This window comes from Phalaenopsis equestris, unplaced genomic scaffold (assembly GCF_001263595.1).
Source record: "Phalaenopsis equestris unplaced genomic scaffold, ASM126359v1 Scaffold001303, whole genome shotgun sequence".
NCBI lineage: Eukaryota > Viridiplantae > Streptophyta > Magnoliopsida > Asparagales > Orchidaceae > Phalaenopsis > Phalaenopsis equestris.
Genome location: NW_018165742.1, coordinates 274,046 through 300,332, shown reverse-complemented (window position 1 = coordinate 300,332; position 26,287 = coordinate 274,046). Strand labels below are relative to the sequence as shown.

Below are 26,287 nucleotides of genomic sequence, written 5' to 3'. Positions count from 1 at the left end.
TCCTGACGGAAGCGAGGGTGAAGTTGTATTCTTTGGTTGATATATGGTTGTTTGTTAGCTCCAACAACTCAACTAAGGCCTTCGATCATCGCAGGCCTAAAGCGTACCAAAATTGACCTTCCTTCAACCCTTGGGCTTGAGCAACATGCGCCACCACGGGTTCCAAATCCCACACTTCCAATATCTTCTTATGGAATTAAGTAATGAACAAGTGGAGGCTCTCATTCTACACCTTCCTTATTTATAGAAAGGGTTGTAAATTTTTCAAGGGCTTATGAGCGTTTGTGAACTGTATCAAATCATCTTTTTTAAGTCAGCAAATGAGGTGATCATCCTCGGAGGCAATCCATCAAACAACCAGAGGGTCAAATCCCTCAGCATGGTGATGAAGAGTTGACACTTTAATGCTCATGTGGTCCTCAACAAACATATAATCCACTCAAAGAAATCTATGTGGTCAACTAGATCAATCTAACCCATGCAAGATTCCGGTGCAAAACTGTTGAATCTATTTGAGGGCCCAACTTCATAAATATGTGAAGATAACACCTTCTCTAGATGCGCGAGGTGCTTTTGTGAGCCCCTAACTATTGTTTATCTATCTGTGTTGACCAAAAACCATCAAAGTGCTAGGTACATCATTCCCTTTCCACAATTAAGGGTGTTCTCCGGCCGTTGAGCACTGGCCCTTACTCTTAGTGATTTTTCTCCCTTCCCCGAGCCAATGCCATTCGGAGAGCATCCATCATCTGGTCTTTCAACGCCCGGATTTGTTGTTGCATAAATTCTTTGATGCACTCTATGCTATTAGTGTCTGTTGTGGGTTTCTTCTCCATGTTATACTTCTCTTATAATGTATCAAATGATTCACACTCACCGAATATTTTATGATATTGAATCTCAATCTGTCCATGAATAACATCCAAGGAATAGAGGGTAATACACGAGAAATTGAGAAAATAGATAAAGTGAAAATGCACAATAATGAATAATAAACAATATTATTTAGCATTCTCTCATAAAATGATTACCTTATTTATAAATTATTTAATGATTGCTCATACTTTATTTGGGGCGTTACAAAATATTTTAGGTATTTTACATGCATGGGCAGATGAATTGATTGTCATTTGATTTGGTTGGATGAAATCATTGGGCCTTGGTTAGACAAGGTTTGTTCGTCGGCTGTGCTGAATCGGGACTGTCAGTCAGTTTTTGATGGTCTTCGGGTTAACAAGACTTGACTCAATCATGTTGGCTTTATCGATTTACTATTATAGTATGGATGTCAATTATTGATTCATAGATGGGGAGCTCAAATCGGTAGATTGAGAATAGACTATCAGACAAATGGTGAATATCCATAATCTGATAATAGCTTATTCCCTAATAAGGGGATTCTTCAAGATGCTCATATGTAGATGTTAATTTTTAACCATTGATGAGGATTCTTAGGGGCATCCATTAGATTGGTGGTGATACCGAACTTTTCACATAAGTTGGGTTGCAGCGAGAGACATATCGTTGTCTTTTCTCGGTTCGATTGACCTTAGTCTTTGGTTTGGGTGGTTTACTCCTTGTTGGCCTTGAATCCCTATTTAGAGGGTTGCATCCTGTCAAATGAGTCATTTGATCTTCCACGAGTAGGCCTTCCTTACATGCACTTATTTTGTTTCCCACTTTCTTAGATTTTTCTAGATCCATTTGGACACATTCTAATGTACATTTATGAATGATCTAAGAATGAAAATTATATTTTAAAACTTTAAAATAACTAATAATGACAATCACATCTTTTAAGCCCTTTTGATGCGTTGTTCGAGACGAACGTCTAGGGAGGGAGTCGCAGCTCCTTACTTCTGAAGGAGACAAGTAATCGCTGCTCGCCGGTGATGCAGTGACCGGCGACCACTGATGGACGGCGACGAGATGACCTTCTCCTTCATCGGCTTTGGGAACGAGATAAAACTAAAGGCGGGTGGCTGCGAACCGCTAGCACTAATTTCAGCATCAGAGGAGAACAGTAGAAGCTGGAAGATGGTGTCTGCCTCTTACCACGATTGCTCTATCTTCCCTCCCAATCTTCACGAAGGACTTTACATCCACTCTCATCCAGATCAAACCCTAGCTTCATCTCAACAACAGATGAAGGGCACTGCGATTGTGCCGGTTTTACCGGAGAGACATAGAGAGGAGGAGAAGTTAGGACCGGCTTCCAAGTCACTTTCAATCTCAGCTCAGGGAATGATTGTTTCGTGGTTTGAGGTTATCCGATCCAAGGTACTTAGATGGGGAGGAACTGCAGAGGGTGTTGGAGTCGGAGTTTGTTCATTAGCTGCTTTGGCCTGCGTGGCTGGGTATTTGATTTATTTGAGGCGTCGCCACCGACGGGAGAAGGAGTTTCTGTTGTTTCTCATTCAAGAGAAGAACCAGGTTTGGTTTCTCTGTTCTTATATCGGCTTTTACATTTATACCGCATCATTCTTATGTATTTACATATTTAACATCCAAACAACCATATTTACATACCATTACTATCTTTTTAAAAGTGAAATGCACCTTTTTCATGCAAAGATTTACGACACCAAGGAGTTATAGGTGTAAATATCAAACTTTGGGTTTTAGACACGTAAATACACAAGAATTATGTGGTATGTATGCAAGTTTCCGTTGTTCGATTCAGTATTATATGGCCATATTTGGCCTTGGAATGAAATTTTGATGTTCTGGTTAAGAAATAAAAACTATTTTACCAATTGGACATTGAATGTGTGTGTGCCCAATTTAGGGCTCATTTGGCTGCTTAAAGTTAAAACTTAAGAAATTTATTATTGGGGCTCTTTGGTAGCAGGATTTGAGCATTATTTAAGCACGATGTAACCTCAATCTTGCCATCAACCAATGTCTCAGTTATGCCCGATTATAGTAGTTTCTTGATTATGATATAGGCTTAATAGGAAGTTAACACATAGTAATAGCTTAGTAGAAGGGATCATATATCGGATTGTGAACAAAGCAATAGGTTAGTAGAAGCCATGTGTCGCAAGCATGAAAATTTTTATATTTTGGCGAAGCTAATCTTAAAATTTTGACAATGTTGTCCATCAAGCTTAAAACTGGGCTATTGATTACAGTGTTGTGTTGTGTCATATTGGATGACGGGTCAAGTTTTTTGTTCATCTGAGTTTTAACAATGTGTTTTTAAAAAAATATGTTGGAGCTAATGTACTAGAGGCTGCTTCCAATTCATTAGAAGTTTTTTTTGGTTGAATTTGTGTTTAAATATTAGTACATCATCCCCAAATTGGTCCCTCCGTGATTGATACTCACGGATAAGTGGCTTAACTGTCACTATCCAGCGGGCTTGATTAATCAATGTAGTTTGCAGTTCTTGAGATATTTGTTTAGCCCCTCTCTGCCATTGATTCCCATTTTATGCAACATTATAGGGCGAGCTTTCCAGTGCATTTATGGTATGGGATCTAAAATATTTGATTAAGAAGAAGTGATGGCTGATGACGAGAATCGTCACACAAAGAGTTGATTTAATTAAGACATATGAGAGTTTTGGTTTTAGTTCGACAATAAATATTTGAATAGTTCCAATTGATTTATAGACTTTTCTCATTTATGAGCTTAAGATTTTGTGTTAAATAGTTTTTTGAAGGCCCCAACTTTCTCCTTGTAGTGATCCACACACATCCAATGTAATACCTGAAGTTGACATATTCTTGAATCATAATAAGATCAAGATGATAGCAGATTGGCAAGACTTGCTACTATTCCTAAGGTCAGGAGTTTTCTAGATCTGACTGGTTATTATAAGAGGTTTGTAAAGGGGTTTTCTTGGATAGATATGCCTTTGTTCGGCTAACACAGAAATCGATAAAATTTGATTGGATTGATCATTGCGAAAAGGATTTTTAGAAGTTGACGTCTTGCCTGATTAGTGCTCCAGTGTTGGCTATTCTTTCAAGATCAGTAGAGTTTTAGATTTTTCAGTGATGTATTTATTAAAGGGTTTGGGTCGTGTATTTATGCAACATAGAAGGTTCATTGCCAATACTTTAAGACAAGTGAACAATCATGAAAGAAATCATCCCACAAATGAATTGGAGCTTGTAGCAGTTGTATTTGTACTTAGGATATGGAGACACAATCTCTATGGAGTCAGATGTGAGATATTTAATGCTCATTAGAGTTTTAAGTGCATCTTTACTCAGAAAGAGCTAAATACGAGGCAGATGACATGACTGTAGTTTATTAAAAATTATGATTTGGATAGTCAATACCATCCAGGAAAGGTAAATTTGATTGCAAATGTACCGAGTAGGAAGACTTCATGTAGTTCAAATTGGTTGATTACTCAACAAAAGCAGCTAATCAAAGAGATGGAAAAACTTGAGTAGTCAGTGATTGATTGTAGTGATGAGAATATAATTCAGTTAAATCACTCAGTTATAAATTTTTGACCCACTTGAGTCATAAATTTGAGCTATGGCAGAACTTGCATATTTCCAACTAAACTCGTTAAAACTTGCAAATGTATCGACTTATATAGATAACAAAAGAGTATCCAAGTGCTACTCTTCTAATAAGTCTTAAGAGTGAACCCACTAAATTTTTATAAATTTTAAAATCATTTAGAGCTTAAAATATTTGCACAAGTATATATGAATTTAGGCTTTAAAAGGGGTCCACCTTCTGTTTGCTAGCAAGTGTGTTGTGAATTCAATGGCGAGATTGGCTTATTAGATTTTCATTTTTACTATTTATAAATGACAATTGTGTGCTTGAATTTAGCCCCCAATTTATGTATTCATATTCAATTCAATTGGACAAACCCTAAACTTCGACCCATGCAAGCTTAGCCCCAAAATTATGATAGTGTATATTTAAGTCAATTTTCGATATTCAATTTAAGTTTAGTTACCCAGTTCTTATATTTGAGTCATTTAAAGAATTCAAACTTTAAAATTATTTGCAAGCCTTGACAATCCAATTTCAAATATGTATTTTATTTATTTTTGCAAGTTTAAAAGCTCAAATAATTTAACTTTAGGTCATTTTATAATTTTATAAAGTTCAAATTTTAAAAATTTTTCAAGCCCAAATACATTCAAAAATTCGGCAGCCTCTCGAGTTGCATCGGGGTGCTTGCCTTCTTAGCTGTCTATAAGACTTGCTAGTCAATGTCGTGAGACACGACGGCTGAAAGAAATCTTTTAATCCACCAGTATATAAGACGTATGCGGGTCTTCACCTTTTCCTGCATAAAATGATATAAACTCAATTTCCCATACAATTCTTTGATTCTCCCATCTCCCCTTCTCTCTTTACACCTCTTATTTTTTATAATATTTTATATATATTATATATATTTTATTTAGAAATATCACAACTCTTTTCATGGTTACCTAGAGAAGAGAAGTTTTGGCTTGGGATGGCATGTGAGGTAGGTAGAAGTTTGAGGAAAACAATAAATATTTTTGGGATAAAGAAAGCTTTCAAACGAGTGGTGGTCAGGAGAGAGAGCTCCTATATGGCACAAACATAAGGAAGGGAGACAACTTAAAAAATAGAGAAAGATTTAAGAAGCATTTTTATGTGTTCCATTGTTGCTTTTTTCATTGACATGGCTTGCCAGGAGCTCTCCCCCACATTCATGTCAATTTTTTCACCTTGGACCTTTGCTTTGGAAGGATTTTGATTGAGAATAAGATGCAGTGCATTGGCTTCAACATCATATATAGGAGAAAGAGGGAGTTTCGGGTCCCTGTACTTTGCAATTCCATGTTTACCTTTGCAATTAATGTTATTTGCGACAGTGAGTCTCTCGAGCAAGAGAGGTGAAGGCGAGAATTTCTGGCAGAAGAGAGAAGTGTGTGAGGGCTTCCGACTAGGGATAAAGAGTCCGACAAGGGTTTCCCATGCCGACGATCCCATCGTTGATCTCCTTGTTCGCTCTAATCACTATTTTATCGCGAGTGGGATCGGGCAAGGGAGATGTAAACGAGGACTTCTGGCAGAAGTGAGTCTTGAAGTCTCTATACGTTGCGACTCCATTCTCACCTTCCTTGTTATTGATAATTGCGACTGTCTCGCGATCAAATCGGGTAGGCGAAAACTCACAGCATCGCGGTAGAGAGGAACCAAGCGAGGGATTCAGTGAGGCTTACCTGTGCGAATGGGGTATAGATGGCTCTGTATGTTGGTCGTCCAGCTGTTGCCTTTGCGACTGTATCAAGGAGGTATTTTGACTCAAGCAGGTAAGGAGAGTTGTGTGTCACAGACTAAATTATCTCTAGTCACCCATGAGGCTTTAGAGCTCTTTCTTTGGCACTAAATTAGTCTATCCCTCACAAAACTTGGACTTGAAAGCACAAAACACTCTAAGAAGAATAGAGAGAAATATTGGAGAAATGAACGCTTTACTAAGAAAGAAGAATTACAACACTTGAAAGGTTGGTTGGTTTCCTTGGATCCTTTCTTTGATGGTTACAATTTATAGTCCTTCTCAAGCATAAGAAAACTTTTTAGATTATATTAGAATTTTTTAGTTTCTAGATAGTTCTACACTATTCTCTTATATACATATATGCTTCTAGAACTTTTCAGAATATTCTAGTGTTCTTTTGAAACTTGCTTCTTTCAATATATTTATGGAATTATGTGGAGGATTCTAGAATTCCTTGAAATATTCTCTTTCTTTCGAGCTTTTTCTAGAATGCCGTGGAATCTTCTAGAGTCTCTTCGATTGCTCTCTACATTCTGTTTTTCTATAGAATCTTCTATCCCATGCTTGCTATTCCAATTTCTAGAGGATAGCGGATCATGACACTCTCCCCCACTTAAGCTCGCAATGCCCTCATTGCAGCTTCCCCTCGCACTCTGGCCAGCTTCCTTTGTTTTCTCTTGACAAACTTTAGTTTTTCCTTGGTGGTATTGGGGAGGGTGCCATGCAGTGAGACTTCATGGCTGACGGCTTAGTCCTTGGCTCCAGCCTAATTAGATGATTTTTCTCCCTCCTTGGTGGTTGCTCTTTAAGAAGCACCACCAGTTTCCTTGACATGTTTTCTTGGGGCTTCACTTCTTCATCGGAGTAGTGAAGAACAACCCAATAACCCCCATTTTCTTTTGGAATGCTCTCTTTGAATTGAATAGCCGATAGCATTTTAACTTCTTGCTTATTAGCCCTTGTTATCAGTACTAGACAAACTTGACTTCCTTCCATGATGCACATGCTATTGGCGAAGGACATTGGGAATGCTCTTACTTATTCCAAGTAGTTAATTTCTAAAACAACTTTAAAATCATCCATGGGATTGATAAAGAAGTCCAAGGTATCTGATCACACTCTAATACTGGTCTTTACTCTGACTATTCCATGGATTGATCTTTTTGTTGAATTGACCACCTTTATGGAGCCTCCTCCTTTAGTCGTCTGCAAACCAAATCTCTTTGCTTCCTTGTCAGAGATGAAGTTTTGAGAAACACCCGTGTCTACCATTGCTCTAGTGGCCTTCTCGCCTATTAATATCTCCACAAAGAGTAAGCCCTTTGCTTGGGGTTTTGCTGAAGCTTGCATCTCATTCAACAGTTGTATAACCCCTACTTGTGTTGTTGTATCACCACATTTTTCCTCCTGATGACTTGCAAGGAGAGAGTTTAGAGCCTTCTTCTCAGGCAAACCCTTGCCAAATGTGGCTCATTACAAAGGAAGCACTTGTTGTGTGGTTTAGTTTTGCTATTTTTAGGCTTCCAATTGTCTTTTACTTTGGATGAAGTTGATTCATGGTCGGTCTCTTCCTTATGTTGATCATTTTCTTCCCCCTCTTTGACATATGTGCTCTTATACTTTGGCTTTGTGGACTTTCTTGAGTAATCAACTAGGCTTTCGACGACCGCGATGACAATGACAAGATATTGCACTCCGCGCCTCCTAAGCTCAATCTTTGCCCACTATTGTTGGAGCTCATCCATGAAATTGAAAAGAGCATCCTTATCTGACATGTCAGGAATTTCAAGAACCCAACTTGTGAACTCCATAATGTATTCCCGAATCGATTCCTCTTGCTTGAACATTCGCAATCGGGCTCTAGCCTTATCCTCCACGTTCTCGAGGTAGAATTGTCTCTTTAGCTCCTTCTTAAAGTCATCAAATGTGGATATGGTGCACATACCTTTCTCTATATCTGCTTATCTTCTTCTTCACAACAACATAGCGATATCTAATAGATAAAGAGCTGCAAATTGTATTTTTGCCTCTTCACTCGTAATCCTCATCGCTTCTAAATATTGCAGAAGTCCCCATTAGAAGTTGTCTACTTCCTTCGCGTTGCGGGCTCTATCAAAACTCTTTGGATTTGGAACTTCAATCCTCTTGGGGTTGAAATATGTTGGTTGGTCGGTGTCGTTAGTGCCCTCTTGCAAAGTGAGATGTCTCTACTCATTTCCTCAAAGCCAACATGTATGCCGCTCATCTCTACTTTATGGGCTCTTTGTACCTCCTGGAGCTCCCCCATTAAATCCTCCCACATTTTAGCCATTTGATATCTGAAGGATTCCTCCAGTTGGAGCATCATACATCTGATCGTTGAATGGATTGTGATGTCCTCTTCCTCGAGTCCATCAACCTTTTGGCCAAGATACTCTATCTGGGCCTCCATGCCATTCACTGCCTCCTCCACCCGAGCAAGTCGCGAATCAAAGTCATGCATGTTCTCCTTGGAGCTCTCATGTGGTTTGGATGTAGTTGGATCTCGTTGCCCCTGACAACCTCGCTCTTGTTGAGATGATTCCACATTAGTGATTTCAGAGTGCATTACGTGCTCTTTAATGCTCTTTGTCATACGTTCGAACTGAGGCTTTGATACTAACTATCACAGACTAACTTATCTCTACTCACCCGTTCGACTATAGCTCTCTTCCTTCTCACTAAATCAGTCCATCCGTCGCAACACTTGGACTTGAAAGACAAAACACTCTAAGAAGAAGAGTATGGAGAAGTGTTGGAGAAAATAACACTTCACTAAGAAAGAAGAATTACAACACTTGAAAACTTGGAAGCTTGGATGGTTTCCTTGGATTCTTTCTTGGACAGTTACAAATGAGAGGAGATGGGCTCTTATTTATAGTACTCCCCAAGCTTGAAAGAATTTTCTAAATTACATTAGAATTTCTTAGTTTCTAGATGGTTGTACACTATTCTCTTATGTACATACATGCATCTAGAAATTTCCAGAATACTCTGAGTTCTCTTAAAGCTTGTTTCTTTCAACATATTTCTGAAATTATGTGGAACATTCTAGAATCCCTTTGAATATTCTCTTTCTTTTTAGTTTTTTCTAGAATGTCGTGGAATCTTCTAGTCTCTTGAATTGCTCTCTATATTCAGGTTTTCTCTAGAATCTCAATCCCATGTTTGTCTTGTCAATTTCTAGAGGATAGCGGAACGTGACATGTGGGTGAGAAACTAACGAAATATCCTTCTTTTTTGTCTCCCTCCTCTTTTTTAACCACATTCAATTAACTTTTAAAATAAAAAATAATTAGCGGGAGTGGTTATTCCCCGACTTAAGTGCGAGTAGATAAACTTGTATTATTATTATTTTTATTTTATTTTATTTTATTTATTTATTTTTTTATTTTTTGTTTAAGGATCAACAAGTAGGGTGTAGCCACTTGTGCGAAGGTGAAGAGAAGGAATGTTGAGCAGCTCTCATGTGAGAGAAGGGAAATCGAAGCAAAGAGTGGTTTAAAGTATGAGTTAGGGTTTAAGTTTTATATAATATTAATTAAATTAATTAAATATGTTATGATATGAACGTTAAAATTTTATGAATGAAAATCAGGAATTATAAGTGGAAGGTTTGGTGAATAAGATAAGAATTTGAATGTTTTACTTATAAAGTGTTTTGTTTAATTAATTAAGATGTTATTAAGTAGATATTAATATAATAAAGGTAAATGAGTGATTAAAGGTGAAATGAGTATTAATTGAAGAATAAGAAAAGAATAATTCAAGGGAAGGAAAGAGAAAGACAATTTCATGTGAGTAATTATTTTCTTAATGTATTAAATTGATGTTTTATTAAATGAATACTTCATTATTGCTTTAAATACTTATTTTTTTTTATAATTATGTGCATGTTGTAAGTCAAAAGAATCATTAAAATGAAATGAAATGATAAAAATGGGAAAATGCTTATTCAATGACTTTAAAATGAGGCAATTAAAAGAAATTAAATGTAAATTCTTAAGTCATACAAGATTACTTCCAAATGATACTAGTAGGGGATGCGATGTACTCGTACACGAAAAAAAAATTGAAAATGGTAATTGTTTACATTTGCATGCTAAATTTTGATGGTACCTATGGGTACAAACTTTTGAGGATACCTACGGATACAATTTTGAGGATAGTTTTGGGTATGAAGATAACTCTAATATGATTTCTTAAAGAGATTAAAAAGTATAACTACTTAAATTGAACGGGAAGAGTTAATTAAAAAAATGAAACATTTTGATTTATCAATGAATTGTATTTTCTTGGGGCATTTATGCATAACATTTGGATATTAATTTAATACATAAAATGATTGTAATTGCTCACTAAATGGCGTAATTTATTCTTGAAAATTCATGGTTGGTTTCAAGAAAACATTAGATTGCTATGACTGAAATGCGAGATATGATTTACAAGACTTGTGATGATAAGTAGTATATTGTGTATTATGATTATAATAATTGCATTTTTTATGAGTAGTAATATATTGTTTTGCATTTGTTTGAGATATTGCTTACTTGTAGATTATATTAATGTTTCTGGATGATTTGATTTTCTATGTAGTGTAATTTATGATTTTTAGTGGCTCTTTTACATTGAAAGTTATGATAATCTGTTGAAATTAAATGAAATTTTAATTATAGCGCTTGATTTAATTTTAATTATAGCGCTCAGACGTCTTGTACCCGTCTTGGTTAATTTCAAGCTCCAGATCAGGTCATGACATTCCATGCACTCTTGAACAAGTGTATTCTTTGGTCTCAGAGGGGGTGAATGCAAATTAATTAAAGTGCCAAAATAGTCTCTTGACTATTTACATTAAGTCATTTTAGTATCAGAATTTATAAATGTCTTAATAAGCCCCTGAATTGTTTTAATAGCGGCTAAAATAGTACTCATTGAGGACTATTTTAATCCATATTAAAAGTATTTAGGGATTAAATTGACACTTAATTTACACTGGGACTCTTTTGACAATTTTCTTATACAAAAAAATTAGATTTATTGAAATTTTTTAGAAACTCTTTACAGTATTTTCTCTCCCATTAGGTGAGAACCGTAAAACCATTGAACACGAAAGTAGATATTATCATCATGCCCACCATCATCTATTGTTAACACCATAGTTGATCACAATTAAGTTTATTCTTCATTAGAATTAGTGACATTGAGATCATTACTATTATCCATTGTATTCATATTATCAGAATTTCTAAGTTCAGGTTTCAGGTGAGTATGGGAGATATCTGGAAACCCACAGCGATCGGTTTACCTAGATTGAGAAATGATGGTATAATTATTTCCAAATTTGTTAATATAATTTTATCTGTAATTGGGACGTGCAAGGAGAAAAGATTTCCCTTTTGCTATTTTATTCAATGAAGCGTTCAGTCTGATATTTATATTTTTTATACATGTTCGGATCATTCTTTCAATATTTAAAAAATGTTCTCATAGATATTATGTATGTTATATCATGGAAAATTTTGTTTTGTCAAAGCTAATGACCATCATGGAGAACCAAAAAATCTTTCTGGAAGATGGATGAACATTGTGAAAGGAATTGGAAGCGTTATTTGATAGCTGATACACATTGGTATCTCAAATAATTACAGATTTTTAGTTAAGAATTTTATGTTCATGTGATGGAGTTGCCACAGAATCAAGAAACATTTAATATCAAAATTTGATTCCTCCCTGCATTCCCATACCGGTTATCAATCTTCTACTAGATGAAAAGCAAAAGCATGCACGCCATGAACTTCTTGCAATCTTCTGTTGTATTTTGTTTGCTCTCCCACCATTGAACTATTTTGGCCACAAATTATTAACTCAAGTTAATAAGCAAGCCAATGATGAAAATCACTGTTTTTGCTTTTATTCCAGTCTTTTTGTTCAAGTAACGGCTATGTTTGGAAAAAGTTTTATCAAATTATTTTGATCTGCTCTCACTCTTTGGCACCAGTATAATCTACCTGTCTAATGGACGAAAAATTATTGCATACGTTCACCGCACGCATTAAAATCCTCTTTACCGAAACCACTGAAACTTGTATCTCAGTGGGCCCCTTTTTATTTTTATTTTTTTAAAAAAATTAAAAAGGTGATTGGTTCACCGTATGCAGCTGCGCACGGTGAACGTATGGAATAATCCCTCCTAATGGACGCAGTTTTATGCTTTTATTTTCCATAACGAAGTCCACAAGCTGAGATCTCTTATTGCATAGGAGAGTTTCAATTCCAAGACTTTAGCAATAGCTTTCAAAGCCCTTGATAAATTTACAATGACAACTAAGCTAAAAGCTGAAACAGAGAAGTTAGTGAAGCCTTTAACTGATAAATAGGAAGAAGGTTCCAGTTTTATTGTTCCAATGATACAGTGTCGTCATTATACAAAAAGGATTTGTGACAACTATCATTACATCTGTTTGATTCGGTTGTAGATGAAGAGCTGAGATTGATTGAGTCATTCTTGTGGGTAGCTGCTAGTTTTGCAGGACAGCTGGTGCTTGTACTATAATAAATGTAATTGTGTGTTTTAATATGGTTATTACCTTAAAGTTGATTTGGTGGGGATCGGATGCTGTGAGTTAATGGGTGGATGTATTTGCTGCTTGAGAAGCAAGGGAATGCTGTGGGTGGATAAGAGAGTCAGGATTAGAGGTTTCTGTCGGTTGTGTTGCTTATTTGTGATAGTGGAAGTAAGGGAGGGACTGACATGTTGTTAAATATGAGATGGAGAGATGTAGAATTTCTTTGTATCAAAGCATTTATAGCCCTTTTGTGAGGTGGCATGGCCTTGGAAGATGCAATTTATTGATCTGGGATCGAATAGGGACAGAGACATGGGATGCATTCATAGCCAAATATTTTGAGACGAAAGTATTGGGTTTTTTCTTTTTTTTTTGTGTAATGTAATATTTCATATTAGAATTTATATTTGCTTGTTTTAGAGGGTAAGCCATTGATGAGGTACACAGTTGTGAGGATTGCATCAACCTAGGAGCGAAGAAAACTTGCATTGAGAGGGTGTATGGGCGTCGCATTCAACAACTTCATTTTATTTAGGAGTGTAAGGACACTATGTTAGTGTGTAATGCCAAGTTTGAGAGGAGAGTTTGGAGCCTTGTTGATATTATTCACCTCCATGAATGCAAAGAATTTTAATAGTTCTTTGAAATTATTTCTTTTCCACTATTTTATAATAGAATGGCTCATTTTGCGACAATTGATGTATTATCAGTGATGATGATGGTTTTTCGCCATTCTGATTTGAGACAGGAGGTTGTCTAGATCTGTTAGGATGTAAGGTTTGTATTAATTAAAGTTCTTCGGATGCCATTGTGTCTAAATTGATTTTTTATGCATAGAAAAGAATAGAGATCGTTGTGGCCGAGGGGTTGTAGGTTGGCTTGAATGGCCATTTTAAATGCTTTATGTGGTGGTTATCGATTTATAGTCCATTCAAGGTGTAGGCGCCTTTGGCTTTGATGGATGAGAGTGTAGAATTCTAATTTGTTTATTTATGGATTATGCCAGCACCTTAGCTTTGAGAAAAAGAGAAGAAAATGTATAGAAGTATAAGTAGGACAGTTGGGAGAAACCTACAATAAACCAGGGCTAGAGTTCACAAGATTGCATAATTATGGCTCTTTTTGTGTGAACACCTATTTTTAGGCGAGGATTGGAGTTTAAAGCTGTAGAATAGGCTGTATATATGAAAAAAATATAAAACGAGGTTCATCGGTTAATCTCTGAAGATACAAAAGGCGTATAGCGTGGGAACTTGTACTGCGATTCGGTTAGCAAGTTGGGAGAAATTCATTGGTTTCTTTAATGGAAGTTGTTGAGTAGCTCTAGTTTTCGGCAACTGTTACCGAATTCAGTTGTTTCAATGAATCCGCTTGGCGTATGACGAGTTCTTTATGCTCTTGGCAGTCTTCCTTCAATTCATGTTGATGGGTTTACCTTGATTCCGAAGAGTAGTTTTCTTTGAATTCAGCTGCCGAGTTTTCATTGAACATGGTGGGAGAGTCGAGTCCACCATGAACATAGCTAGGTGAGCAATCCGGTTCTATTAAGGATGCATTTGATACCATGTTATCATTTGATCATTCGCAGAAATGCGACGGAGTTCATTCTTTAATTGGATGATATAGGAGTGATTGGTTTATTGTATCTAGCTCTTCATCGTTGTTCCCATTTTGGTATAGTTATTATGTTTGAGGACATATGAAATGAGTTGTGGTGAAATCATCAAATAGAGGTTTGCAATCGTATTTCAAGCCAAAGCCTCTGCGTATCGTATTGATTGTAAGAGCTAATGGATCCATCAATTTTTAAGTTGCTTTTGGCGAACATGGATCGTTTCGTCAAGATAACCTTTAAACCCATTAGATCGAAAGATCTCAAAGAGTTTAAACCCGCATTTTGGGTGGTTCTGGAGGGTAAAGTTGGACTTGCTAGCACCCAGTACTTCATAAGGATTCCTTTCATTCACCTGGGGTTTGTTTGAGATCAATTTTGTTTTTCGTTTTTGTCTTTTAAAAACATGTTTGTTTAATGCATTTTTAATATGTTTTTATTTTTTTATTTCTCTGAATAAATAAATATGTTTTTGAAAACACTACAAACAACTTTTGGGTGTTTCGAATGTTTTGAAAAAACAATCATATTTTAATTAAACATACCAAACATAACAATTGGTTGGTATGTATGTAAATGTCACTTATTTTTTTATCTAACCTTGTATGTATGTACTTTAGAAGCTTTCTTAGGATTATATAAATACAACAAAATGTTAGAATGGAAACATCTAGCCAATTCTTTTATATTAATTTCACTTAATTCTCTCAATTGGCTGAAATTGTTCTCATTTCTTCCCTTTCTGCAGAAGATAGGAGTATTACTGCACCAAATTGCAGAATTAAATGCAGTTCTTGCAGCTCATCGCAAGGTTCCAGTTTTGAAGAGGACCTGAAAGGTCTCATTTTGGTGCAAATATTACGTGTTGCGACTGCACGTCGTCCGGATGTACATCGCACGGCGGCAGGACCGCATTCGGACCGATGTTTGGACGTGACCTGCATGATGGTTTAATACAAGGTAAAGGTACTGCTAAATATCATTATTCATATTTGTTTGTACATATTTACGCTTTGTGCCACTGGACTTAGGAATATGATTTGTATAATTGTGCATCTTATACTCATTGAGGCTACAGCAATATTTTGAATTTGGAAAGGGTATAATAGGATAAATAGAATTGAATATTATTCTGGGGGCGTTCCACCAGAAAGAAATAAAGGATACATACCACTCAATTTTTAATTTTTATGTATTTACATATCTGACCCCTAAACTTCAATTTTTACACTGACATCAGCCTTCCCAAACACGTTCACAATAATGAGCAGAAAATTGCAATCAATGACCACTAATAGAATTTTTTTATAAATGAATAAAAAATTAATTAAAATATTAAATTTGTTTTTGTAAATATCATATTTAAATAAATAAATGTCATTTTTATTTTCGAATAAACGTAATATACTAATTTGAACTATTATATTGCACATAATATCTTTTTATGCCAATTTTCAAATAATTAGATTACTATTATATTATTATTCTTCGAGAGATTTTAATATATATATATAACAAATATTTAAAATTCACATTATAATATGCACGATAAATTTAATACATTTAATATACTTGAATAATTTATGATATTTGCTTCGCAGCGAGTGGTGATAGCAGTGGGTTGTCCAAAGGAGTTTATAAATTAACAAATTTAAAATAATTTAAAATTGATTAAAAAAACATTAAAATTTATACAAATTGTAATGATCTCATCAACACCTTATTTCAAATATATTAAATATAGATTTTGGATTAATCATAAGGGCTGTGAAAACGGTTCGTTGTTCGAACAACTCATGTTCGGCTCGTTCGCTAAATTAACGAGCCGAACACGAACAACGTCGTTTTGGCTCGAAATACTACTAATCAATTATAAATATACCTTTGATGAGTAGTTTTTGAAAATTTAATTGACTGCAAGACTACAAAGATCAGTTATCAATTAAAAGTATTAATAAAGAAAATAGAATAAAAATTATTAATTTAGATTCAAATGATATTTTAAATTTTTTCTCAATCCTTAATATCTTATGACTGCGTGATTAGGGTTGTCAAAACGACTCTTTGTTCGGCTCGTGTTCGACTCGCTAAATAAACAAGCAGAACACGAATACACTTTTTGAGCTCGAAATATAAAACAGCTGAACACGAGCGAGTCTAGGCTCGCTCGTACAGGCTCGCTCGTGTTCGGCTCGTTTACACCCCTACATACGAGAGTGTTGCATGCGGCAGACGTAATAATTTTTTTTTCTAATAATACAACCAACATGGGTGATAATGCTTATGTTACTATAATAATTGGAGAGATTTATCGAGGCTAAATATGGCTGATTTTTTTAACATAAGACCTAAGAATGATGATGGCAACAAACGACACAAACCTATACATGAAAATGTGTATTTTAGTTTAAAAAGTTAATAATAATTATGTTTTTTTTTATGTAATATTAAAGATTTAAGTGCTATGTGATGTAAATATGAAATTTTGGATGTCAAATATATAAATAAATAAGAATTATGTGGGTATGTATGAAAAATCTTCACTTCTTTTTCTCGTCAGTTTTTACTCACTCATATTCCTAAGATGCATGCTTCTTCTGGAATGGAAATGGACATGGAAAGTAGGTGATTGAGTGGCTGTTGTTACTTGTTTCCAAAAACTGAAGGGGAACTTGCATACCCATTTCACATCTAAACTTAACATATTTGCAGACATAACATTTTGGTGTTCCAAACTTGGCTTGAGAAGGTGTATTTCACAATTAAAAAGTGAATGCATAAATGGCTTGTTGGAACATATGGGAAGGGATGATGTTTATTACAACTTCCATATGGTCAATTCTTTATCTTCATATAAAGTCTATTGATCTGAGAAGGCATATGATCGAGCATCACATGAATTAATTTAGCCCTCTTAAAAGTAGAAATGTGTTTAAGGGTCTGTTTGGGGCAGGTGTAGTTTATTGAATAATAGATTAAAAAAAATCGCCTGATAATCTAGGTGCGGTGGCTATTACAAATTTTCATTTTTTTGGAAAAGCCAGACCGTGCCAATAAACTCCCACCGCACCTAGATGAAAACGTTGTTTTCTGCGTTTTGAAAACGCATAAGCTGCCAAAACGCAATTTACCCAAACAGGTCAGGTGCGTTTTCAAAACGCCACCGCACCAAATAAGCTGCCCCAAACGGGCCCTAAATTATCCCATTTCTAGCTTTTATATACACCACTCGACAAAAGAAGGTAAGAGGAAGCCCCAATGCAATCTTGTTGAGAAACAGAGGTCAAAGGGACCGACTGCGCATACAAACATTGAAGATCGACTAGATGACGAAGAAAAAGTAAAGAATCATGGCAGTTTCTTGTCGTGAAAGGGCATCGACGGGATCAACGATGCTGTGATTTTGAGTATGAAGAAGAGAATCAAGTCATGATAAGATCCCGCTGAGAAAGTGCATCAACAGCAGTATGAGACCTACAACACATGCTCGTGTATCGATGAATAGGTAAAAATAAGGTTAACAAAAGTGGTATTTTTATGTTGTTTATAAAATTGAGTGTTATGTTATTAGATCTAAAGTTTTAGGTATTAAATATAAAAAATAATATTTAGTTTAGAGTATAATGTATGTAAATTCCCCTTAACAAAACAATATGATTGAAATGTGATTAGTATTTGATGTTGTGGAGTAACAAAAAAGTTCTCAATTATCATAAATTTCCATCAAATTTTTGCATTGAATTAATATATTTTTATATTGGCTATTTAGATGCTTACAAAAACATTCAAAATTATATATATATAGATATATATATATATATACATTATATAATGTTAGTGATGGTAACAATTATCATTTATAAACTAATATTATTACAATTAACATAAATGGCAAGTGAATTGAAATAGCAATCCAAAAGAATAAGCATTTGAGTACTAAAAAACATAAACATAACAACAATGCACAAAAATGGCCAAAAAATTAAGCAACGAATATCACATATGAAGCCCTAAACACAACTCAGAACGCAAATAGAGCATTTCTGACTGACTTTGTAGAAAACACAATCTTTGCAATCTTAATAAAGAAGTTCGAGAGGGAGTGCGAACATAACCTGATTTACTATCTAGAATATAATTTCTAAAGTTAAGTTTGAATGTTTAAATTATGAATTATCTAAATAGTTTTGTATGATAAACCACAATCATGAAGGCTTCATGGTAAAGTTTGTAATTTTGAATTCTGGTATGCAATGTTATATGAATTTGAATGTTAAAATCAATGTCTGATAATAAAAAAAAATGATAAATTTAAAAATAATTATATTTAAACAAATGTATAAGCATCTATCAAATATAATAAAGTAGAGGCAATTGCACACAGAGCACTCGAAACGTTGCTATTTACAAATCAAGGCACCCTCTTTCATCCAATTTTCAAATTCTCACTAAGATATCCAAATTTATGATAACATCACAACCCATATTTTTCATTTTTATCAAATTCTCAATGGTTTGATCATGACACTCCAAAGAGCATCTGCTCGGTAACTCAAAAAATCACCTTGAGTGCTTGATTTGTAAATATCAATGTTTCGGGTGGTCTGTATGTAACTATTTCTTAAAGGTAAAGTAGATTTAGGTGGTCGGACATATGCAATGAAGTATAGAGAATATTCAAAGAATAGTTCAACAAATTTAACAATTACATGGATAGAAGTGGTTAAAAATGATTTGAGAATAACAAGTTTAACAGCCACAACACTCACCATGAACATAGACCTAAGATTATATAAATAGAATTTGTTTCAAATTGTTTATGAAAAATAAGCTCAGCACCTAAGACAACACAAAAAGAATGAATTTACAATAAAAAAATCATAAATTTGACCCAAAATACTCAAGATTAGGCTACTGAAAGTGATGATTCAAGGATAAATTAATGATCATTGGCAGAATCAGAGATTTATTCCTTGAAAATTCAGGAACTAAAAGGAATATTTAATATAAAAAAACACTTAATTAATGCAGATGTCTTACAATGACAGTCCAAAAGAACAAGCATTTGAGCTCTGAAAGCATGAAGATGACAGCAATGCACATAAATGGTAAAACCATCAAGCAATCAATATCACAAATGAAGCCCAAAAACACAACGCAAACACACAGATAAAGCGTTTCTGATTGGCTTCTAAGGAAAGCACCATCTTCGCCATTTTAATAATAAGGTTCGAAAGGGAGGTGCAAACATAGCATAATTTAAAATCTACGATACTGCAATCAAACATGACGCCACAAAGATACCTATCAAACTATAAAATCCATCAAATCCAAGAAATAATAAAAACGATACCAGGAAAAGCCGATTCAACTCCAGCTCAACCAACCGACGGCTCAGGCACGCCGGATGCGATCTCCTCGCCGATCGGCTCGGCGGGCGTCGGAACAGAATCAGCAACATCTCCACTATCTTCTTCTGCGGAAGCAGCATTTTCCTCAGCGGGAATCGGAGAAACATTGGAACCCTTAGCTTTAACGGACTCGATCATCCGTCGGCTGATTTCCTTTGAATAGATCTGAAGGATCTCAATCCCTTCGTCCACGGACGCCTCAGCGGAAGCGACCTCGTCCGCCTTGGCAGCAGAAGGGGGCGATACGTAGGTTGAGGCGAGATCGAAAGCCTCCTGCTCGATGCGACGAGCGATAGCCGAGGCCTCGTCGGGCGGTAGGGTTCCGTATCGTTTGGAGAGGGTGGAGGTGTGGGAAAGATTCTCGATGAGGCGGTTGATGACGGCCTCGCGGGTGCGCTGAGATGGTGGCCAGATGTTGACGGAGAAGGTCGGAATGGACGCCGCCGTCGAGGTAGCCGTTGCGGGTAAGGGTTTATCATCCGATTTGGTGGTGTTCTCGACCTCACCCTCCTGCTTGAAATCTTCGCTATCCTCTGCCATGAGGGGAGTTAGGGAGGAGATGAACAGATTCGTACGATCGCCGCTGATCCAGATGAGTGAGGAGAGAGTCATGGGGGGCTTTAAAGGCGTGCGGGATGCTTGTTGATGATCACGTGACTGCACGTGGCACGTACACGGGGGTATGTTCAACCGGCAGATGGCGGTCACATAGGCGAGGAGAGAAAAGGTCCGATAGAAATTTCAAATATTAGCCGTGGCTGCCGGTGGGGCTGTGAATCAAACTAGAAATCGCTCAACGACCTTAATCCGATCCTTAACAGCACCAGTATTGTCAGGATCATGGATTTGATCAATTCAACTTGAAGATTTCTAATGGCTCGAAAATTGATCCAAATTTTAACTCAAATCGAGTTAAATGAGTTAGGTACGAGTCAAAATTTTGGGTCAAATTTTTTCGAGCAGATTTTAAGCTGAGCCCAACTGCTTGGAAATTGATACAAATTTTTGTTGAATCGAGAATAAATTGAAATAAATTAGCCGAGCTATAAGCTAAAATTATGAAACAATTTATTTTCAAGTCGATTTTGAGCCGACCCCAACTTGACTCGAAATTGGATCATGAATAGCACTGCCAGACACTTAATATTTACAAATAAATTTTATCCAATTTTAAAATTCTCACTCAAATATCAAGATTCATGGCGAAATAAGGTCCCATAATTTTCATTTTTTTATCAAATTCGCAATAATTTGAGCTTGACACGTGTAAATACATCAATTTGGTAGATTAAACAAAGCATGTGTCTTAATTTGTAAATATCAAGTTTGACGTGATATTTATGCTATTATCCCATAATTTTATGGGGCTTTACATACATAACACTCAATTACTATATATTTATATATCTAACATTTAACTTTTACATATATGCCACCTTATCTACCCGTGGAGAAGTGTATTCCACTTCTACATATCACACTATTTCTTTTTATTTACATATTGCACACTTAAAATTTGATATGTATATGATAATACATTAAAGTCATAAATCAATATATATAATTTAATAATAGTGATATTTCTGTAATAATATTAAATATGCGTGTTAAGTATGTTAAATATATAAGTGAAAGTGTATATATATATATATATATATATATACCTAGAAAGAGAAATTTAAGATATAATACTTTCTAATATTTACTTGTGCTGCATTCATGATTGCTCGTGGATTATCTCAATAGAACAAGGAAGATTTACATATATACCACTCAATTTCAGTATATTTACATATCTAACACTGAAATTTTCAATTTTTACATACATATCACCTTGTGTAAAATGATGGTATTTTTTATGTGATATGATGTAAAATGATGGTATTTTTTATGTGATATGAAAGATTGGATGGTATATTGTAAAAGGCCAAGTTTAAGTATTTGATATGTAAACACATAGGAATTGGGTGGCATGTATGTAAATGCCACAATTCAAGTGATATTTACATACACACCACCCAAATCCCATGTGTTTACACATCTAACACCTGAGTTTTGTTTTCTTTACACTTTTACGGCCTAAAGTTTTCATATTGCATAAAAAATATCACCATTTTAACACTTAAAAAGTGTATAAGCCATTTCATACTTAGGTAAGGTGACATGCATGTAAAAAACAAAAAATTTTCTTTGCCGATTCCTGACGTAGCTCTACGTGCAACGCAGGGTATTCCTGAGTTATTTCCTGAGTTATTTTCAGAGAGTTATTTTCAGATTATTTTTGAGTTATTTTCAATAATCCCGAAATAACCCAGAAATAACTCGCAGTCTTTATTTTTGGGTTATTTCGAGATTATTGAAAATAACCCATAAATAACCTAAGAATAACTCAAAAATAACCTGCACCGCATGCAGAGTTACGTCAGATGTCCGGACAGAAAATGCGTACTGTAGAAAATGAGGTTGTGGTGTTAGATATGTAAATGCATAGGAATTGAGTGGGTATGTGTGTAAATCTTCCTCTTGAATTTTCTAAAGAAGTAAGAAAACATATTGCCAAAGGAAAGTAGGAATTGTAATCATTGTTACAGAAAAATCTTTTTGCAAACTTCAAGATGGATGGAATCATCTTAATTTTATTTTTTCAATGCAAATTTATTCATGCTGTTAATGAAAATGAAAAATTCCAAATCTGCCAAATAAATAACAATAAACCTGACAAATGAATGATGAGGGAGGGTAGAGATCCTGACCTGAATAAGAGCAATAACAGCCCTCAACTCTTCAAAATCATAGAAATGTCCCTTCAATTATTGAAGTTGTCTTCAGGCATTTCAGGTGCTGGTTGAAAATATAAATTTTTCTACAAGAAAATCTCACTGCAGCAACTTTGCCATTATAATGCAATCTTGTGAGTGAACTCTGAGCCTTTGAGCATAAGCTGGCTCTATGAAGCTGCCCTTCCTTCCATGAAATGTTTAAGGTAACTCCGCCTCGAGCTTTTACGCCTCGAACGAAACCCCTCGGCCATTTATCACGAGGGAGAGCGGGTAGTATGTAGAGATCCTCCTGTGTGCTCTGCACGAGCATTTCGGCGATTGCAGCTGAGAATCTACAGATTAAAAGCACAAACAAATCATTAGCTTTTTTTGCAAAAAAAGTAGAGTTGAGTTAACACAGTTGCCGCTAGGGGTGTAAATGAGTCGGGCTTGACAAATTTATTGAGTTCTCGAGCTTAATTATATGAATTTGAGCTGAGAAAACAAAATAAATGATAATCACAATGAGAAGTTATGAGATAAATAATAAGAAATCACTTATTATAAAATATTAAATATTATATTTTTTAACATTTTTAATAATTTAAAGATAAAACATTAAATTTTAATTTATTTTAAGTATATTCTATAAAGGAAACTTACATACAGGCCACACAATTCTTATGTGTTTACATACCTAACGCCTAAAGCTTGACATTTATAATTATAGCTCTTTTGTGTCATAAATCTATTATGAATAAGCATACTTCACCTTTAAAATATTAATAATGATGGTGTATTTTTATGTAATGTTAAAGTTTCTGAGTATTAAAATTCTAAATAGAAACTTTTTGTAGTTAAATATGTTAATACATAAGAATTGTGGTATTTGTATAAATACCCCTTTTTTTAAACTAGCTAACTAACAAACTAATGAGTCTAGTCAGGGTTGGCTTGAGCTCAGCTTGTTAGCTAACGAGCGAGCTTGGCTCAGTTATACCCCTAGTTGTAGCAGAATAGCTTATTATAGTTACCCAAAGTTGGCATCAATCTGAAATGGAGGATGAGCCGTGAACAAGTTACTGTACAGGCCGCCTTCAAAGTCAGCTTCATGGTCCGGGTCGACCAAGTTAATCATTTGTTTGATCAACACGTACGCATGTGAGCTATCACGAAGATGCGACCACAACGCCATCTTCCATGTGGTTGACCATCCTGGTCCGATATCCCCTGCTCAAGTTGAGAAATTTGGTTCAAATTTCAAACTATACAACAGTTCTGATAAAAGGAAAAAAAAAATAGCTTACCATCATATTACAAACAAGTATTCTCGAAATTAGGATTTAATTCCTTTTGCATTTTGGCTTTTATTTTATTGTATTTTTTTGTTTTAACAAATAAACTAGATTGTTTTTAAAAATACTCAAATATCTAAAAATTATTTTGAGTATTTTTAAAAACAACTAGATATATTTTATTTCAAAAAAAAACATATGCAAAGAGAAATAGGAGTTAGAAGTGCTCCCAAACAGCTCCTATGGTTCAAAAGTTGAACAAAATATAGGTGGGCTATTTCGGATTACTTTTGTTTTTTATTTTCTATATTTTGGTTTCATTTGATTTTATTTATGTTTTGAATTGAAATAAAATAAGGAAATTTACATACGCAGCATGCAATTCTTATGGATTTACGTATCTCACATATAAACTTCCATATTTACAGGCATTGCACTTTAACCTATGCATGAAAAGATGGATTTAACTATTAAAAAGTGGTGCTTAGTGCTATTTTTTATGGGATGCGAAAGAATTGGGTGTTATATGTGTAAAAATGAAATTTTTGGTGTGAGATACGTAAAGTCATAAAAATTGAGTGATGTATGTAAATAACCCAATCGAATATGTTTGACAAGTTCTATTACCATATGATTGTTTTTAAAAACACTCAAAACATCAAAATGTTGTTATATGTTATAAACACACTAAATAAATATATTTTAAAAATAAAACTGAAAATAAAATAGATCCCAAAGAAGCCCTAAATGAACATTTCTTTCAAGATATGAAAAATCAATTCAGAAGGTAATTATAAATGAAATTCAGACAAGGTTTGATTCACCGACCTCTTTTGTACAAGGAGTTGGCAGCAGCTTTAGATAAATCTGGTGTTTTTTCAACTGTAATTGTATGGCCAGGAAAAAGACCAAACAAGTGTGAAACATGCCGATGATGAACTTCTGGATCTTCAAAATCTTGTGCCTGTAAGAGATTGTAATTTAGAAAATTTAACATAAGTTTTGTGAAATTTCCTTTCATAAGTTTATTAGTAGCATTATGAGCCCCTACCTCCAATGCTTGCCAAAAATGAAGAAAATGATTTGAACTCTACCTCCTATGCATGTCAAATTTATGCGGGCGCAAAGGGGGGTAGCCACGATTTCCTGTGGCGTAACAGGGAGCCGCTCTCGCTCTGCAATTTCGTTCGTCCAAACTCGGGAGGGCTAAGGCGGTCAAAATGGCACGTTGCGCTCGTTCTAGTCTCGTTAATTTCATTCGATAAGTTAACGAGCCGAACACGAACAAAGATTTGTTTGTTCGTGTTCGGCTCGTTTTGAATCGAAATACTACTCATCAATTAAAACTATTAATTAAGAAAATAGAATAAAATTTATTAAATTGGATTCAAATGATGTTTTAATATAAACAATAATTTTTAAATCTTGCCCCAACCCTTAACATCTTATGGCTACGTGATTAGGGTTATCAAAACGACTCTTTGTTTGTGAACAGCTCGTGTTCGGCTCACTAAGCAAACGAGTCGAACACAAACACACATTTTGAGCTCAAAATATAAACGAGCCAAACACGAGCTGAGCATGGGCTCGCTCGTGTTCGGCTCGTTTACACCCTATGGAGGGCTGACCGGCTCTTCCACGAGGGTTTGGCGCCTCCTTTTCATAGTGGGATCCAATCCTAGCTATCTAGGCCTTATTTATGTCATTCCTTTTGGTTTAGGTTTTTAGTTTTGCATATATTTCTATTCATGACAGTTGTCGACTTCCAATGTTGTATCTGAAAGTGAGAAGGTACTCCGAATATAACTCATCCGAGGTGGTAACCCCAAGGATCAAATGATGTTTTGGTTGTAATTTGATCCTGTGGAGTATATTTATCCTCACTTTCTCCTCTCGCGCAACTTTCTTTCGCCTCCGCCCTCACTTTATTTTTTGCCTTCACTGGAGAACAGCTTCTCTATTGTTTTTCCTGCAGCCCGCAGTCCCTGCCACCTCCATTCCCCTCCCCTTACCTTCCCAGCCATCCATACAACCACCCCAGCCTGCGGCCGCCTTTCCCAGCTTCCTCACTGCTTAGCCTGCCGTCCAGCTGCCGGACAGCGCTGCACCCTACACCCCTTGCTGCTGCCACCTTCCCACGTCCCTTCTAACTTCCCTGTCATTGTTCGGCCGCAGGTCAGCCTTCCCCCAGCTGCATCTCAACCACCCAACCACCTATACGTCACAGTTTCCACCTCCTTGAACCACAGCCCATCAGCTCCAAACCTCGCCCCAGTGGGGTATTGATGTCTAGGCCTTTGTTTTTCCTATTTCACGTGTCTTTCATTGTAACCCTATTTACTTTTTGAGTAATAATATTTGCTTTTCCTATCTTGGTTTGGGTCAACT

General features: G+C 35.5%; 3 protein-coding genes across 4 annotated transcripts in view; 1 reads left to right on the top strand and 2 right to left on the bottom strand.

Moving 5' to 3' along the window:
• The first annotated feature begins 1,799 nt into the window (after positions 1-1,799).
• LOC110033823 lies at positions 1,800-15,592 on the top strand. The gene is made up of 2 exons (XM_020737939.1): positions 1,800-2,433; positions 15,183-15,592. Exons 1-2 carry the CDS (start codon positions 1,915-1,917, stop codon positions 15,267-15,269), a joined length of 606 nt encoding a protein of 201 aa, XP_020593598.1. The 5' UTR covers positions 1,800-1,914; the 3' UTR covers positions 15,270-15,592.
• Positions 15,593-19,536: 3,944 nt separating this feature from the next.
• Positions 19,537-20,454, bottom strand: LOC110033814 (MFP1 attachment factor 1-like). Its single transcript, XM_020737927.1, has one exon. The coding sequence runs from the start codon at positions 20,383-20,385 to the stop codon at positions 19,813-19,815; it is 573 nt and encodes a 190-aa protein (XP_020593586.1). The 5' UTR covers positions 20,386-20,454; the 3' UTR covers positions 19,537-19,812.
• A 2,061-nt stretch (positions 20,455-22,515) lies between these two features.
• LOC110033807 (alpha-L-fucosidase 2) overlaps positions 22,516-26,287 on the bottom strand; it is a 30,575-nt gene continuing 26,803 nt past the window's right edge. For both annotated transcript variants that reach the window (XM_020737912.1, XM_020737913.1), the window contains exons 8-10: positions 24,728-24,863; positions 23,639-23,834; positions 22,516-22,957 (exon numbers count right to left, since the gene is read on the bottom strand). In XM_020737912.1, the coding sequence (XP_020593571.1) occupies positions 22,636-22,957; positions 23,639-23,834; positions 24,728-24,863 (654 nt within the window). In that variant the 3' untranslated portion in view covers positions 22,516-22,635. The remainder of the gene's footprint in view (positions 22,958-23,638; positions 23,835-24,727; positions 24,864-26,287) is intronic.

Coding starts and splice junctions, on each gene's coding strand:
- LOC110033814 (XM_020737927.1), bottom strand. CDS start 20,385: ATGGCAGAGGATAGCGAAGATTTCAAGCAGGAGGGTGAGGTCGAGAAC.
- LOC110033823 (XM_020737939.1), top strand. CDS start 1,915: ATGGACGGCGACGAGATGACCTTCTCCTTCATCGGCTTTGGGAACGAG. Junction 2,434..15,182: donor TCATTCAAGAGAAGAACCAG/GTTTGGTTTCTC, acceptor CCCTTTCTGCAG/AAGATAGGAGTATTACTGCA.